The sequence below is a fragment of the Oncorhynchus masou genome, chromosome 28 (genome assembly GCF_036934945.1).
Source record: "Oncorhynchus masou masou isolate Uvic2021 chromosome 28, UVic_Omas_1.1, whole genome shotgun sequence".
Taxonomy (NCBI): Eukaryota; Metazoa; Chordata; class Actinopteri; order Salmoniformes; family Salmonidae; genus Oncorhynchus; species Oncorhynchus masou.
In genome coordinates, this window is record NC_088239.1 from 75,292,473 (window position 1) to 75,309,667 (window position 17,195).

Consider the following 17,195-nt stretch of genomic DNA (forward strand, 5'->3'; position numbering starts at 1 on the left):
AAAGCCCTTTTGACATCAGTAGATGTCACAAAATGCTTAGTGCTTATGTTGTATGGATTCGCTGCAGAAAATCACAGTTTTTTTTGTTGCCAGATTGAATTTCTGTTTACACTGGCAGATTCCAGCGATAGACCATGATACATCTGACAAACAGCTGCCTGTCAAAGCCAACCGGTTATTGCTGCAGAGGTTCTTATCATTGGGGAGAGGCTTTACGGCTCGCAGCTGAACTGATGAAGCTTTGCATGTTTGATGGCAGGAACACAGTCCTCACCACGCGACATGACGAGAGGGACAGTCCATCTTTGCCATTGAACCACTTGCCCGTGGAGAAGCCTCAAATCTACTAATCGCCCTCTCCAAGGGACCTGGCTTGCATGTGTAACACGTGGAATATGGACCCGTGTCTCCCACGGGAGCAACCAATGTCTTAGATCAGCGTTTCCCAAACTCGGTCCTCGGGATCGCAAGGGGTGCACGATTTGGTTTTTGCCCTAACACTACAAACATAATTATGTTTATTTTTACAGATTTATTCACTTATTTCCCGGATATCTTCCGAACTACCCACATTGCAGTATTTCTCAACGTCATATGGAGGATCTACTCTGCTATTGAGTTTGTATGCTAGCTCTGTAGCTAGCTCTGTAGCTAGCTCAAGCAGGCTAACATTAGCCACACCTCATGCTCTCTTGTATTATCTAGTGGGAACCCTTTGGTACGTTCTTGCCGTGGGCTCAAAACAAATAAAATAAAATTCATACCTGCTTGCTCTAATTGTGTAACGTACCTCGTAGGTTCTCCTTTTTGTTTTGTCAACTTTTTGGCATGTTCTCTGCAAAGTAGTCTACGGGACTTTTGTAACCTTTTCCATCTTGTCTAAGTGCTAGAGTTGATTGACATCTGAAATCTATCTATTTTGTATTTTATTTGCTATAGCTATTGGATTTTCCCTGAGTTGTGTTGTGTTAGTTGTGTTCTAACTGGTCTCCAGTAGTTGGTTTCTAGCATGTCGACCGTAGTCGGGCTGACTGGCTAACTCATTCTAATGTAATGTTAGCAGGCTGGTAGGGTTAACATTAGCAGGTTAGTAGGTCTAACTTTAGCAGGCTAGTTGGCTAGCAACAATTCATAAAGTATGTGCTTATAAATTGGCTGAAAATGTTATTGAAACCAGTAGTCATGAGTGCAAACAATTTGGTTTAATTTGGAGTCATTTTTGCTGGAGTTTACATTATAGCATTATAGGGAACAGGCTGGCTTGCCGGGTCCTCCCTATTACATCACACATTCTTCGGAATTATGATCGGTTTTAAGTAACTCCAAAAATAGAAATGTAAGGTGTAACATTGTATTGGGACTTTTGATGTGTATACTAATGCAAATCCATATGTTACATGTGGTTATGTTTATGCTACTTACCCTTTAATCCAGCCTGGCCAGGAAAGAGGCACAGCTGACAATTGACACTACTTTGCTGTGGTCTGAGCTGGTTAAGCAGCCTACCACACAATTAGTGTGCCTTAAGAAGATGGGTACACACACTTTGAACAGAAAGAGAGATGAGCAAAGTAGGGTAATCCGAGAATAGACATGCTCATCTTGAAATAGAGTTTGTGGGGGGAGTGAGGTGGGGGGGAGGGCATTAAATGTTGGGTTGATGTAAAAACAAAATGCATATTATATGATGGCATATTTTTGCCTGTTTAATGGGTAAATAGCCTAATACAAGAGGCAAGTCTTGAGTATGTTTGGGAATGCATTTTAATTCAGTTATTTCAAGAGATTAAATGAAAATCATGAGAAGTCTATCAGAGGGCGCCTTCAAGGGCTCTATACTAAATATGAATGCAATTATGTAACCAAAATAGACCTACAAGAGAATGTAGGCTGCATGTTGGTCAAGGTGGTCAAAACTAGTATATTTGACTGCATAGCAAGCTTGGAGCAACATTGAAGTTCCAATCCATTCAAATCCAAATCAAATGTATTTATATAGCCCTTCATACATAGCTGATATCTCAAAGTGCTGTACAGAAACCCAGCCTAAAACCCCAAACAGCAAGCAATGCAGGTGTTGAAGCACGTTGGCTAGGAAAAACTCCCTAGAAAGGCCAAAACCTAGGAAAAAACCTAGAGAGGAACCAGGCTATGAGGGGTGGCCAGTCCTCTTCTGGCTGTGCCGGGTGGAGATTATAACAGAACATGGCCAAGATGTTGAAATGTTCTTAAATGACCAGCATGGTCAAATAATAGGTCTGGGACAGGTAGCACGTCCGGTGAACAGGTCAGGATTCCATAGGCAGAACAGTTGAAACTGGAGCAGCAGCACAGCCAGGTGGACTGGGGACAGCAAGGAGTCATCGTGCCAGGTAGTCCTGAGGCATGGTCCTACGGCTCAGGTCCTCCGAGAGAGAGAAAGAAAGAGAGAAAGAGAGAATTAGAGAGAGCATACTTAAATTCATACAGGACACTGGACAAGACAGGAGAAGTACTCCAGATATAACAAACTGACCCTAGCCCCCCGACACATAAACTACTGCAGCATAAATACTGGAGGCTGAGACAGGAGGGGTCAGGAGACACTGTGGACCCATCCAATGATACCCCCGGACAGGGCCAAACAGGAAGGATTTAACCCCACCCACTTTGCCAAAACACAGCCCCCACACCACATTATAGACATAATATAAGAAAGAAATTTAAACATTATTATTTCAAAATTATCTTCGTGCTAGACTGCGCCCTATTCTGTAGACCTAGCCTATGGACCCCGCCAAAAAGTGTCATTTTCAAACACATGTTTTTGTTGTTGTCAAATGTTTACCTCACTTGCTGTTCACCTCATCAGGCTCACCTCTTCATTAATTAAAAAAAGAGGAACTTTTTAGGCTTTGGACAGTCTTCGCCTTTGAAGCAGATAATGTGGGTAGGCCTATTCATTCATCGCTTCTGCACGAAGTCAGTGCCACCTGTCCTGTCGGTGCTGACTCTTGTCCCTCTCTGTCCACTTCTGCCAAGTCGCCAACTGGCTGAACTGCTCTCCGGCTCATCTAGTCTGACATGAAACACCGATACTGAAGTGACTTTTTCGTATCAGGTTAGGAGAAATGTACACAGCAGGCTAAGATAATTAACATAGCAGGTTAGGAGACTTAAATTAAGTTTAGGAAAATGCTCTCAAAATCACTTTATATCAAAGTGGCTTGAAGTGAGTGTGTCCCCTAGTCTTACATCACGTGGATCCTTCGACCCCTTCAATGGGACTCCCTAAAAGCATGCACCATGGCTCTTCTATGGACAAGGCCATAAGGACACGTCTGACGCCCAACGTAATCTGTGTCCTTATAGTCTCCCCTCACTTCTATACAGCTACAACCGGAAGTGACCTTTTGTAGCAGGTTAGGAGAACATTTACGCAAACCCTAACTCTTTTCTTAACCTTAAACTAATTCTCCTAACCTGCTACAAAAAATGAACTTCCAGTCCTAGCTGTATCGACGTGGCGTGTTTTAATGAAATCTCCCATTTCAATGCCATGCAAAGGTCGCATGACCCGTTCTCTCATTTCTCGTCTCATTCGAAAAGCAATACCAAAATACATGCATTTGAATAAATTCAAGCATAATGGACGCCTATATTTTTCTTGATATCAGGCTACTACAGAATCCGCAATGTGTAGAGCTCATGTTAAACAAAGATGCTTTATTCAAAGCAAATTGAGAAAAAAAGCCTATTCGTAATTAAATAATTTTGGCAGATGTTTACAAGGCTAGACGACTAGCAATGTCCACTAGACTTTTCTATTGTTATCTACTTTGACAAAAAGTGTTTTTGGTTGGTATATAGGTCCGTTATCTGTCATTTTATCAATGTATACATTTTGTGTATTTATTTTTTTAGTTCTAACAAATCTGTAAAACTGCTTTCAGTGGCACAAAACACAGGAGGTTGGTGGAACCTTGAGATAATGTTCTTGTGGTAATGGCTGGAGCGGAGTTTGTGGAATGGAATCAAATACATCAGACACATGGTTTCCAGGTGTTTGATGCCCTTTCATTTGCGCCGTCCCGGACATTAGTATGAGCCGTTCTCCGCTCAGTAGCCTCCTGTACATGGCGAGAGAGCAGTCCCTCCGAATTGTGCTGCCAGACTAACCAACCTCCCACACATCTCAAGCCTGTCAATGTATTATTGAAAGCATCCATCTGTCTCCCTCAAACGCCACAGAAATCAAAAAAGCCTGTTCCAGAACAAACAAGAAAGGGTGGGCGAGGGCTTTTGTTACATGCCTCTCTTCCAGACCCCCTTTTAAACATGTCCCCATCAAAATTCTAATTGAGCTCTGAAAATGTGATGCACAGCATTTAGGGACAATTAATAAGACAGCTTTAAAAACAAAAGACGTCAATTGAGGATCAAAAAAGCCTTTATGAACAGAGGATAAAGTATTTACATGGTTGTTCATCTCCTTTTGTAATTTAACGATATATGGAGTCTTTAAACAAACACAGCTTATGTGCAACATCAAACATCAGCAAACATAATTATCTATCTCCCATTGCTTTCTGGTCTGGAGGCCAATGTGTTTTGCATTACTGTTATATGAACAAAATATAGACATACCAACATCTTGATCAACAAATAATGGCATCGTCGGTCAGCATACCCCTCTCCACCACTGAAGATGGGGTCTTCCACTTTGGCCATACTGACTTTGATAAATGTATTTAGTCACCTCTGACCATATGGTTGGTATATGGAGAAGTAAAAGTTCATCAAAATATTGGTTATTCTATATGTCGCCTCAGTTTCTCAAGCAGTTAGACAAGTTTCATTGCTACCAAAAATAAAACTTGACAGGCCAATGGATTTTTCCCTGAAAATGACTTGCTGACAAAACAAATTGCAACCCACAAGCTAGACTCACACGAGGCAGGGAACCTTGACCCAAATGGGCATCTGTAAGCATCTCACAAACATGTCACAGTACCACTCCACTGCAGATGAAGCACCACAAATTAAGGAAGAATAGGGAAAACAGCAATAATCTGATGCACAACACAAATAACTTAAAAAATATATTTTAAAAAGTGATCCCGTTTGTTTGTGAGATGCAGTATTTCATTAAAACTATAAGTTAAGTTTTTCCACTTTATGGTTTGCAAGAAGGGATAAATAAGTGTTCTTTACCACTGGCTTTTGACATTGTCTCATCAGAATGTATCTGGTTGTGAGTGTGTGCGGCAGATGGCGAGTCACAGGAGATATCATGCTGCATGTACATTAGAAAATAAATAATAACAAAGATAAATAATTACCAAGCACAGCAGCCTCAGTGTATCAATTAAAACAGACAAGGTATTGTGGACTTAGTTACTTGGAGTCCCCACATTTCCTTCACTCTAACATCAAAGGATAATTCTGATTCAGAGGGTCATTTCATTGATATACATTAACATACAGATAGATACAGTTAGAACCACCATTGTTAAACCATAGTTGGGGGTTCCCCAGTTAATATTGGGCTGCTACCCACACTCAAGTGAAGTGGGTTAAGAATTTATGTCTGGGCAATGAGTGTCCGTTGCCACACTTGTGCCCACATAGTCCAGAGACGCTGTATTTGGCTGAGCTGGGGTACTACATCTCCCATCAGGCCATGCTCTCCCGCTCTTCCGTCGGTCCATTTGCACTCCTCTTCACTTTCTTCACTCCATCCCCCATCGCCGTTGAGGTCATTATTCTGAAGCGGCAGCAGAAAAAGGCATAGGATTTAGTCCCCCAAATATTTTTTTTTAGAAATAAAAAATGTCAACCCTGAAAACCTCCACCACATCCCAACATTCAGTACAGATGGAACAAGCATCTTGAAACATTGGTCTAACTTAATTTGGATTGTCCCTTTGGATAGTCCCTCACCTGGACAGCAGACCATTAAATTACCCAATTAACTAGGTTTATTAGCCATCACTAGCCACCCAACCAGTATAAGAAACAGCTGCATGTTGCAGACAGTTGACATTTAATAAGTTAGTTTAATAAGATAATCAATCACCGTATTCTTATCGGCAGACTCAACAGCCTTGGTTTCTTTAATGACTGCCTCGCCTGGTTCACTAACTACTTCTCAAATAGAGTTCAGTGTGTCAAATCGGAGGGACCGCTGGCAGGTCTAGGGGGGTGCCACAGGGTTCAATTCTCGGGCCGACTCTTTTCTCTATATATAATAAATGTCGCTCTTGCTGCGGGGTATTCTTTGATCCACCTCTATGCAGACGACACCATTCTGTATACATCTTGCCCTTCTTTGGACACTGTTAATAAACCTCCAAACAAGCTTCAACCCCATACAACACTCCTTTCGTGGCCTCCAACTGCTAGTAAAACTAAATGCATGCTCTTCATACGATCGCTGCCTGCACCTGCCTGCCCGACTAGCATCTCTACTCTGGACGGTTCGGACTGATGTGGACAACTATAAATACCTAAGTGTCTGGCTAGACTGTAAACTCTCCTTCCAGACTCACATTAAGCATCTCCAATCCAAAGTTAAATCTAGAATTAGCTTCCTATTTCGCAACAAAGCCTTCACTCATGCTCCCAAACATACCCTCGTAAAACTGACCATCTAACTTATCCTTGACTTCGGCGACGTCCTTTACAAAATAGCCTCCAACACTCTACTCAGGAAATTGGATGCAATCTATCACAGTACCATCCGTTTTGTCACCAAAGCCCCATATACTACACACCACTGCGACCTGTATGCTCTCGTTGGCTGGTCCTCGCTACATATTCATCGCCAAACTCACTGGCTCCAGGTCATCTAAGTTCCACCTTATCTCAGCTCACTGGTCACCATAGCAACACCCACCCGTAGCACGCGCTCCAGCAGGAATATTTCACTGGTTATCCCCAAACATCTAATTTGGCCACCTTTCCTTCCAGTTCTCTGCTGCCAATGACTGGAACTAATTGCAAAAATCACTGAAGTTGGAGACATATCTCCATCATGAACTTTCAGCATCAGCTGTCAGAGCAGCTTACCGATCACTGTAGCTGTACACAGCCAATCTGTAAATAGCCCATCCAACCAATTACCTACCTCATCCCCATATTTCTTTTTCTGCTCTTTTGCACACCATTATTTCTTCTTGCACATCCTCATCTGCACATATATATCACTCCAGTGTAAATCGCTAAATTGTAATTACTTTGCCACTATTGGCCTATTTATTGCCTTACCTCCTTAGCACACACTGTATACAGATTTTTCTATTGTGTTATTGACAGTACATTTGTTTATCCCATGTGTAACTCTGTTGTTCTTGTCGCACTGCTTTGCTTTATCTTGGCCAGGTCACAGTTGTAAATGAGAACTTGTTCTCAACTGGCCTACCTGGTTAAATAAAAGGTGAAATATGTGTGTAAAAAAATAATTAATAATCTAGGCATCCAAATCAAGGCTCACCTCTAGGTAGAGTTTCACCAAATACCTGCCTCAAGCACACAAAATGGGAGCACCATCTAAAGAACCCGAAGGAATTTTTGAAATATTCAGAATGTTCCACTTTCTTTGAAAGCCTCCTCGGGCTGCTCCACAAACATGCAGCCCATGTTTAATTCATACGGTGTGTGGTCCCACTTTGAAAATGTCCCTAACACTTAGTGTATGTATTTAAATGGTATAGTATAAATACAGATTGCGTATAGTCCTCCAGTGTGGGATTCTTTATGTACACAAGGGTGTCCAGGTCTCTTGATGTAGATCTGTGTGTCGTCAGTCTAACATTAGAAGTGAACACCATTATTTTTAACCCACCTGCTGTGTTCTGGTCGAATTGGACCGATTTACAAGTTCTCTCTGAAAAATGTAGTTAATCTGATTGTCATAAGGTACCATGACTTTATCCACACAGGACATCTGAACATAAATACATTTAGATGATTTATTACATTTCGGGTGTTTTATTTAACTTTTTTACAGCTGTGGTGTTCCCGGTCAAAAATGACCAATCATTACAAGTGAATGGGTGAGACTACAATTAGTGTATAAAATTGAGTTCAGGCACATGCCCATTCATCAGATGGACACACTAGCTCTCCCAGACCCCCACATGCATGTGTTTGAGCGCACACACACCTCACTCCCCTTCTTGGCTTCCATGGCAACCACCACAGGAACCTTTTCTCAGTAGAATCTTTCCCCCCACGGGAACCACACCTGTTGGCATTCTCACAATCGAAACATTGTTTCTATAATATATCCAACTTTTCTCGCAGCTCTGGTATATAAAGCATTTTTAAGGCCTTGCTCACAATTCATTCTGTGGTAGCATAATGACCAAACGATACAGTGTATGTGAAGCTCTTGAGCATATCTTTGATCATGACACTGGTGAGGAGAGTCCTTGTTAAACTTTGATACAAAGTAGTATGTAATAAATAGCACAATACGTTTCATCTGAGTATTTGTTATAGTCAAAATAATCCATACATTGTGCTTTTTTTAAAACTCAAAAACGAGTTGTATGAACTCAGGTCAATGAGGCCTACAGGCTATAAATAGCAAATATAAGTTAAAAACTTGTAATGTCCACAACAACTTAAGTTGACAAAAATATCTAACATTAGGTGATAATATATGTATTATTATGGATTTAGAATCAGCGATAATGGGGCGGTCATTTTGGACCAGTAACACAGAATTCATTAACATGAAACAAACACAACAGGAGGGCAAGAGACAAGAGAGAGCATGTCGATTATTTATAAAAATGGGTCTTAAAATAGAGCCTTGAGGGACACCACATGAGATCCCACAGTTGGGCATAACCCATGGCAACATACTGTATATTTTACTCTGATCACATAGATTGGTTGTTTCTCCTATCTTAGTTTAATGCACTTCGATGAGCCACTAGAAAAAAAAAACGTCACAGACTAGGTCATGCATATAACAAAACAGTTGTAGGGAAGTTCCTGACCTCCAGACAGAGAATCAAGGAACATTACCTGGGCCCATATTCATAAAGCCTCTCAGAGGAGTGTTGATCTAGGATCAGTTTTGCCTGTAGATTATGATGAATGGACAGAGGGTACCTTAAAGCCTCTCAGAGTATGAGTGGTTATGAATACAGGCCTCCATGTCATTTAATGAAAAAAATGTATATTTAAAGTCCTCTTGAGAACGCATAAGCCATATTTTCTTGACTTGCCTCAGTAAACATGTGTACTGGGACTGACTAGATGTATTGAATGATGCATTGAATGCGAGTTAAGAGTTGTGGCTGGAATAATCAACGCAAGGCCAAGAAAGACATTTCAAAAGCAACCACCACCACCTCATTATGTTCAATAACAGCTTGGAAGAGAAGACATCTTCGTAAACCCGGCAGCTGAGTCAACTATATACCACACTCCTTTTCTGAACATCCACTGAAGCCCCGTCCGTCAGGAATAAACAGGGGGAAAGAAGTGTGTAGAAAATGTGGAGCCCGAGTCTGTGTTTGTGTGTGTATGCTACAGTATGTATTTGAACACAGTTTAGCATGCATGACAACAGGCATTGGATTTGTTTTTTGTGTACATGTACACAAGTGAGTCTGTTTGTATTATACGGCCCTGAGTTTAAAGTCATTACTGTACGCTTGTGTGTGTGTCCATTCCCCCTTCAGCTCCTGGTCTGTGGGTCTGGTGCCAGCTCCCCAGGCGAGCGACCCAATTCTGTGCATCCAGGCCGGCGAGAGGAGAGCAGGACGCTAGAAGCCGGACAGGAGAGGGAGGGGGAGGACGGCGCAGCCTAGACCCAGTTAACCAGCCGCACCTGGCACTCCTGCTCCTTGCCCCAAATAGTTGAACCTTTGTCGCGCTCCATTGCTGTAGCAGTCTCGCTAGGTGTGCTATAGGCTCATTATTCCACCCAGCCAACTCCAGGCATTCAGGCCCTAATCTCTCGTGGACAGATGAACCTAACATAAATGATAGCAGCGACTGTCAACAGACTGAGATATGACAACTGTCATACGCAGATCTTTTTGTTGTGAATCATTCGGACAAATCACGATTTTGCAGGTGCTCACATCTTTCAAATTTTGGAAAGAACATTGGGTCCATACACTTGCAGAGTTTCCGTTTAAGGGAGTTGCTTAATATATTTTGATCTGACCAAATTACATACAATTTTTGTTCTGGGTTTACCAAGATTATTCAGGCCCTAAATCAAGAATGATCAAATTTCTTCCTAGGAGAGCTACAGTTGTGTGTGCAGGCATTTCTGTGCATTTCTCCTTTGCAAAGATAAACCAAGAAGCTGATTAACCAGCATGATCTTTACACAGGTGCACCCTGTGCTGTGGACAAAAAAAGGCCACTCTAAAATGTGTAGTTTTGCCACACAACACAATTCCACAGAAGTCTCAAGTTGAGGAAGCGTGCAATTGGCATGCTGACTGCAGGAATGTCCACCGGAGCTATTGCCAGAGAGATGAATGTTCATTTCGCTACCATAAGCTGCCTCAAACGTTGTTTTAGAGAATGTCAGTACGTCCAACCAGCCTCATTACCACAAACCAGGTGTAACCACATCCGACTTCTTCACATATGGACAACGAACACAATTGCATTTTATCGATGACAATTTGAATGAACAGAGATACCGTGATGAGATCCTGAGGCCCATTGTAGTGCCATTCATCCACCGCCATCACCTCATGTTTTAGCATGATAATGCATGGCCCCATGTCGCAAGGATCTGTACACAATTCCTGAAAATGTCCCAGTTACTCCATGGCCTGCATACTCACCAGACGTGTCAACCATTGAGCATATTTGGGATTCTCTGGATCGACAGCATGTTCCAGTTCCTGACAATATCCAGATACTTTGCACAGCCATTGAGGAGTGGGACAACATTCCACAGGACACAATCAACAGCTTGATCAACTCCATGCGAAGGAGATGTCAGGCTGCATGAGGCAAATGGTGGTCACACCAGATACTGACTAGTTTTCTGATCCACGCACCTACTTTATTTAAAGTATCTGTGACCAACAAATGCATATCTGTATTGCCAGTCATGTGAAATCCATAGATTAGAGACTAATTAATGTATTTCAATTGACTGATTTCCTTATATGAACTAACTCAGTAAAATCTTTGAAATTGCTGCATGTTCCGTTTATATTTATGTTCAGTATATATAATTCATAAATACAGCTGGTTCTGGGAAGTGTTTGCAAAATCCTATTTGGCCCCCTTGGGTGAGATACAACAGTCTACACAGAGGGAGGTAGAGAGAGAACAGGGACCAAGGACACATGGTACACTTTGGATATAAAGAACAAAAAAAGGAGAGAAAACAGGTAGAAGAGCCTGGAGAGAGGAGGATGAGTGCGGCAGGCTCCATTGTGACCTGGATGGAGAGATGAAGAGAGAGAGAAATGGAGCAGGAGGGGAGGATGAAAGCTCGGGAGGAGGGCGAGAGGACATTGATTAAGTATCTCAGGGACGTCGACATACTGACACTCTAAAAACAGATTGAGTAAAAAAAATTATAAAAGTGTCTAAAATAAGAAAACGGTAGACAAGGTGAATGGAAGCAGGTCTGCTGGTGTACTGTATGTAGGTTGGAGCACCAAATAGCCATGTTCCTTTTAAAGTGGAACTGACAGCGTTTTAACTACTTTGCAGATATGAAAACAGACAATCATAATATTAGTCAAAAACATCAAATTCACGGTTTATGCTTCAAAACCAACTTCATAAGAGGTTTTAAAAATAGATTATATTTGGATCAAAATTCCATGACGTACAGTAAGGTATTGTTGGCAGAATAGATGATTGCAGTTCAATGCATGAGTAATATAATTCACCAATACATTTCTTGGTAGTCCAAAACAGATGTTTATCATGTTGTAAATTGTTTGCTGCCGGGATGCACCGTTTCAGTTACTCAATATTCTGGACAAATACAGATGACTGTAACTAAGGTTGGGAATGTCAATACACTCAAACTAGTAAGGGAAATGATCACAAGTCAGTCATAACGTGGCTAACAGACTAGCGTACGTGACAAACAAGGCCCATGGACCGAATATAAAATATCAGTCAACAGTTGAGTCATCTACTTTATAAAATTACAGCCTGATGCGCTCGCAACTTCAATTGTGCTACTTTCGTGTGTCCCGTTTACAGCATGCAGCAGTGGGAAAAGTGTACAGACATACCAGTCCTAGCTAGGCTACTAAAATGCTGACTTGGTTTTTAAAGCTAGGCAATTAACCAAATAACACCATGCAACAGGCATGTAGGCCTATTACAGAAACATTTGAGCAGTAGCCTAGATTGGCTACTCAACTAGCTACATTTTGAGTTCACCATACAGAAATGCTGAATTCAACCACACTGGTGATCCATTCTGTGCAAAAAATATATACACATTTAAGTTTTACATGGACCTATAGTTCCATTTGTGTTATTAAATACTTTTCGATTAGGGTCACAGCAGATTATGCACATTTGGAAGCATATCAGCAGAGGCTGGACAAATACAATTTATTTATTGTTTTAATATGTTAAAATCCTATATACACAGCATCATGTGGACATTATAAAAGGCCATATTTTTACAAATAAAACAATGACTGTTCGGGTCACAGTTTAACGGTTTGTTGTAAAAACAAACAAAAAAGCACATTATTATTATTATTTTTTTAAATGGTCTGTGCGCTGATTGACTTTTTACATTTTATTTTTAACCTTTATTTAACTAGGCAAGTCAGTTAAGAACAAATTCTTATTTTCAATGACGGCCTAGGAACAGTGGGTTAACTGCCTGTTCAGGGGCAGAACGACAGATTTGTACCTTGTCAGCTCGGGGATTTGAACTTGAAACCTTTCGGTTACTAGTCCAACACTAACCACTAGGCTACACCCTTGGATGGCTAAAAAGCCGGAGCATAACGTTAGCTAGCTAGCTGCTGGGAAGATGTCATAGGAGGAGTGGGTGAGTGACCGACTTTTTCCCCTCATCGTTTTTTATTGGCTACAGCTAGAGATGCTGCAGGTGTCATTTGGTTACCGAGCAAGAAATGTTCAATCGCTTTGCTAGCTAGCTTGCTATGCTGAACGACTTATCCACAGTTAGCATCGCTCTTAGTTGTCAATCAAAAGTTTTTGGCATCGATCAAATAAGCGGGCAGGGAAGTTCCCATTCAGTTGTATAAACATGGGTTGGGACAAGCATGCATTGGCAGGCAAGCTGCAGAAGGACGAGCAGACCACTAGTCCCCATCATCAGTGCCATTTTGACGGCTAACTAGTTGAAGGTTGAGAGGGTTTATCTAATGTTTGATTTTAGCTCATCTCGCATTAGTTGTTGATCTTGTTGATGTGAATAGGCAGCTAGCCTAACTTCTCATGGTTTTTTGAATAATAGGCTCCTGCGTGGCGCAGCGGTCTAAGGCACTGCATCTCAGTGCAAAAGGCGTCACTACAGTCCCTGATTCGAATTCAGGCTGCATTACATCCGGCCGTGATTGGAAGTCCCCATAGAGCAACGCACAATTGACCCAGCGTTGTCTGGGTTTGGCCATCATTGTAAATAAGAATTTGTTCTTAAGTGACTTGCCTATTAAAATAAAGGTTAAATTAAATAAATAAATAGGATAGTGATGTTCCCAATTGTAAGACTCCCATGGTATTTACATATTTGCAGAATCCATTCAGGTAATATTTTGTGGCTTTTGGCAAATGTTTTCTAAGATTTAAAGTCGCGCTGTTGCTTCTGCCTGTAAACACACAATCCAGTTCAAAGTGAATGGATGGCAGGCCTGTGTGACAAATCGCTTCATTGCATATAGGCCTACTGTAGCTCTGTGGCTATGGCGCACCGGTCTATGTAGACTGGTCCTGAACACAGATTTTTTGCAGTGTCTATTAATTGTTCAAACGCATGGCCGCTTTCACAATATATTGCTTCGAATTTTCACAAATGCCTTACTATACATCCTTCCAAAACATTTATGAATTTACGAAAAATGACCATATCTAAACGGTCAGTTGTACAACTAAATGCATTCAACTGAAATGTGTCTTCCGCATTTAACCCAACCTCTGAATCAGAGAGGTGTGGGGGACTGCCATAATCGACATCCATGTCTTTAGCGCCCAGGGAACAGTGGGTTAACTGCCTTGCACAGCTATGTTCTCGCTTGTCAGAAAATGTTAAAAATAAAAATGTAATTCTTGCTGGGTGTGAACAGATTTTTTATATGAACAGATTTTAAAAGAGTTCATGTTACTAAAATGCTGTCAATTCCACTATAATTGGGTTCCTCCCATTGGGTGCCACAGGGGCCTTGGTAGAACTCTCTGCATTGAACACGTGGCACCTAGGCTGACAGGGAGAAGTCACACAGCTGTCCTCAGACCAGACCATATTGGGAGGGGTGACACTTAAGAACAACAGGGGGAGGCGATAAAACTGACACAGCTGTGGGCCACAATGGCAAGTAAGGATAGAGGAAGTAGAAAAAAGTGAGGTGCCTGGTTTACAGTAAGTGAGGGTTCTATTTTGACACCATCATGCCAACCCAAACCGTACTGTGCTGGCTCTGATATTTTTTTGTTCACATTTTCCTTTCCAGCATGAATAGAGCCCTTATGGTAGATGCATAACCAGGCCAGACCAGTACACTTTGACTCACTTGATTCGGCTCAGCAGTGTGAAAAAGCATACAATACTCCTGGACCCGTAGTGACGAATTCGAGACAAAAGCCATAGCCATTTGTGACTCGTTTCAGGAAACTAGGAATATGTCGCGAGTCACTACTTCACAGTTTCAGACATTTGAAAGTTATTTTATTTGATCAAAATGCATTTTTTGGCAGACAAAAATTCTGGACCATGGGAACTTACATGTGCCTTAAAAACAAACTTGTATGCCATCTGTAAATACTAATAAAATTGTTAAATTCTAAATCCTAGTTGGTTTAGCCACAGAAAAAGAAAGGACCTTCCCACTAGCCATGATTGGCTGAGATAATGGATGGGCTGGACATGAGAGATGAGTTTTCCATGTTGCATGCTTCTGTCTGTAACAGGAGCTTCTCAGTATGTGTAGGTAATCCCTTCTAAAGCAGTTTTTTTGTGTGTGTGTGAGAACATGGCCTCATGTGAATCCTTCAAGAGATGGGTGGGGCTAAAACAAAGAGCTTTCCAGTAGATGTCCCAACATTCAAGGCCCATTTTCTCAAAAGTGGGGTTATAAGTTTATCAACTTTCAAAGCAGAATTTCATTTCCATTTCTTCCTCAACTGCAGTGTATGATATACAATTTTCTAGCTCCGAGTCCCTACTTTTATCCAATGAAAAAAAAAAAAAAAACACAATTTCAAAGTTTGCTACATAAGACCGAATCAAGACAGTCGGTCACACTGTCTGTGCTTTAACTATAACTTCTGACTATACGTTCCAAGATGCTGATGTGTGCTTGATAATGATTTGGTGCTCGTCAGACTCACACTTCCTCCATTTCCACATCGTCCTCCACAGAGAGCAGCAGGTAGGGGTTGTAGGAGGCCGGGCGGAACTTATGGCCCGTCAGGAAGAAGAATGCCAGCGTGGCCAGCTCATCCAATAGCTGAAGACAAGGATAGAGATCAAGAAAGAGACATGGGTAGTAGGAAAAATGGTGTCAGTACATTGTAACAGCTAAACATAAAAACATAAAAGCCTTTCAAAGTGGATCAAAAATGCTTTTTTCAAACAAAACTGGTTTTAACTAAGGATTAACATACTGTTAAAGTACACTGTTCAAAAAAATAAAGGGAACACTAAAATAACACATCCTAGATCTGAAAGAAATATTATTATTAAATACTTTTTTCTTTACATAGTTGAATGTGCTGACAACAAAATCACACAAAAATATTATAATATCAAATTTATCAACCCATGGAGGTGTGGATTTGGAGTCACACTCAAAATTAAAGTGGAAAACCACACTACAGGCTGATCCAACTTTGATGTAATGTCCTTAAAACAAGTCAAAATGAGGCTCAGTAGTGTGTGTGGCCTCCACGTGCCTGTATGACCTCCCTACAACGCCTGGGCATGCTCCTGATGAGGTGGCGGATGGTCTCCTGAGGGATCTCCTCCCAGACCTGCACTAAAGCATCCGCCAACCCCTGACAGTCTGTGGTGCAACATGGCATTGGTGGATGTAGCGAGACATGATGTCCCAGTGCTCAATTGGATTCAGGTCTGGGGAACGGGCGGGCCAGTCCATAGCATCAATGCCTTCCTCTTGCAGGAACTGCTGACACACTCCAGCCACATGAGGTCTTGCATTAGCATTGTCTTGCATTAGGAGGAACCCAGGGCCAACCGCACCAGCATATGGTCTCACAAGGGGTCTGAGAATCTCATCTCGGTACCTAATGGCAGTCAGGCTACCTCTGGCAAGCACATGGAGGGCTGTGCGGCCCCCCCAAAGAAATGCCACCCCACACCATGACTGACCCACCGCCAAACCAGTCATGCTGGATGATGCTGCAGGCAGCACAACGTTCTCCACGGCGTCTCCAGACTGTCACATGTGCTCAGTGTGAACCTGCTTTCATCTGTGAAGAGCACAGGGCGCCAGTGGCGAATTTGCCAATCTTGGTGTTCTCTAGCAAATTAAAAACGTCCTGCACGGTATTGGGCTGTAAGCACAACCCCCACCTGTGGACATCGGGCCCTCATACCACCCTCATGGAGTCTGTTTCTGACCGTTTGAGCAGACACATGCACATTTGTGGCCTGCTGGAGGTCATTTTGCTGGGCTCTGGCAGTGATCCTCCTGCTCCACCATGCACGAAGGTGGAGGTAGAGGTCCTGCTGCTGGGTTGTTGCCCTCCTACAGCCTCCTCCACGTCTCCTGATATACTGGCCTGTCTCTTGGTAGCGCCTCCATGCTCTGGACACTACGCTGACAGACACAGCAAACCTTCTTGCCACAGCTCGCATTGATGTGCCATCCTGGATGAGCTGCACTACCTGAGCCACTTGTGTGGGTTGTAGACTCTGTCTCATGCTACCACTAGAGTGAAAGCACTGCCAGCATTCAAAAGTGACCAAAACATCAGCCAGGAAGCATAGGAACTGAGTAGTGGTCTGTGGTCACCACCTGCAGAACCACTCCTTT

General features: G+C 42.1%; 1 protein-coding gene across 1 annotated transcript in view; it reads right to left on the reverse strand.

Moving 5' to 3' along the window:
- Positions 1-4,411: 4,411 nt before the first annotated feature.
- Positions 4,412-17,195, reverse strand: part of gpr107 (G protein-coupled receptor 107) — a 31,723-nt gene continuing 18,939 nt past the window's right edge. Inside the window, exons 17-18 of the mRNA XM_064943364.1 lie at positions 15,529-15,647; positions 4,412-5,746 (exon numbers count right to left, since the gene is read on the reverse strand). Of these exons, the coding sequence (XP_064799436.1) occupies positions 5,656-5,746; positions 15,529-15,647 (210 nt within the window). The 3' untranslated portion in view covers positions 4,412-5,655. The remainder of the gene's footprint in view (positions 5,747-15,528; positions 15,648-17,195) is intronic.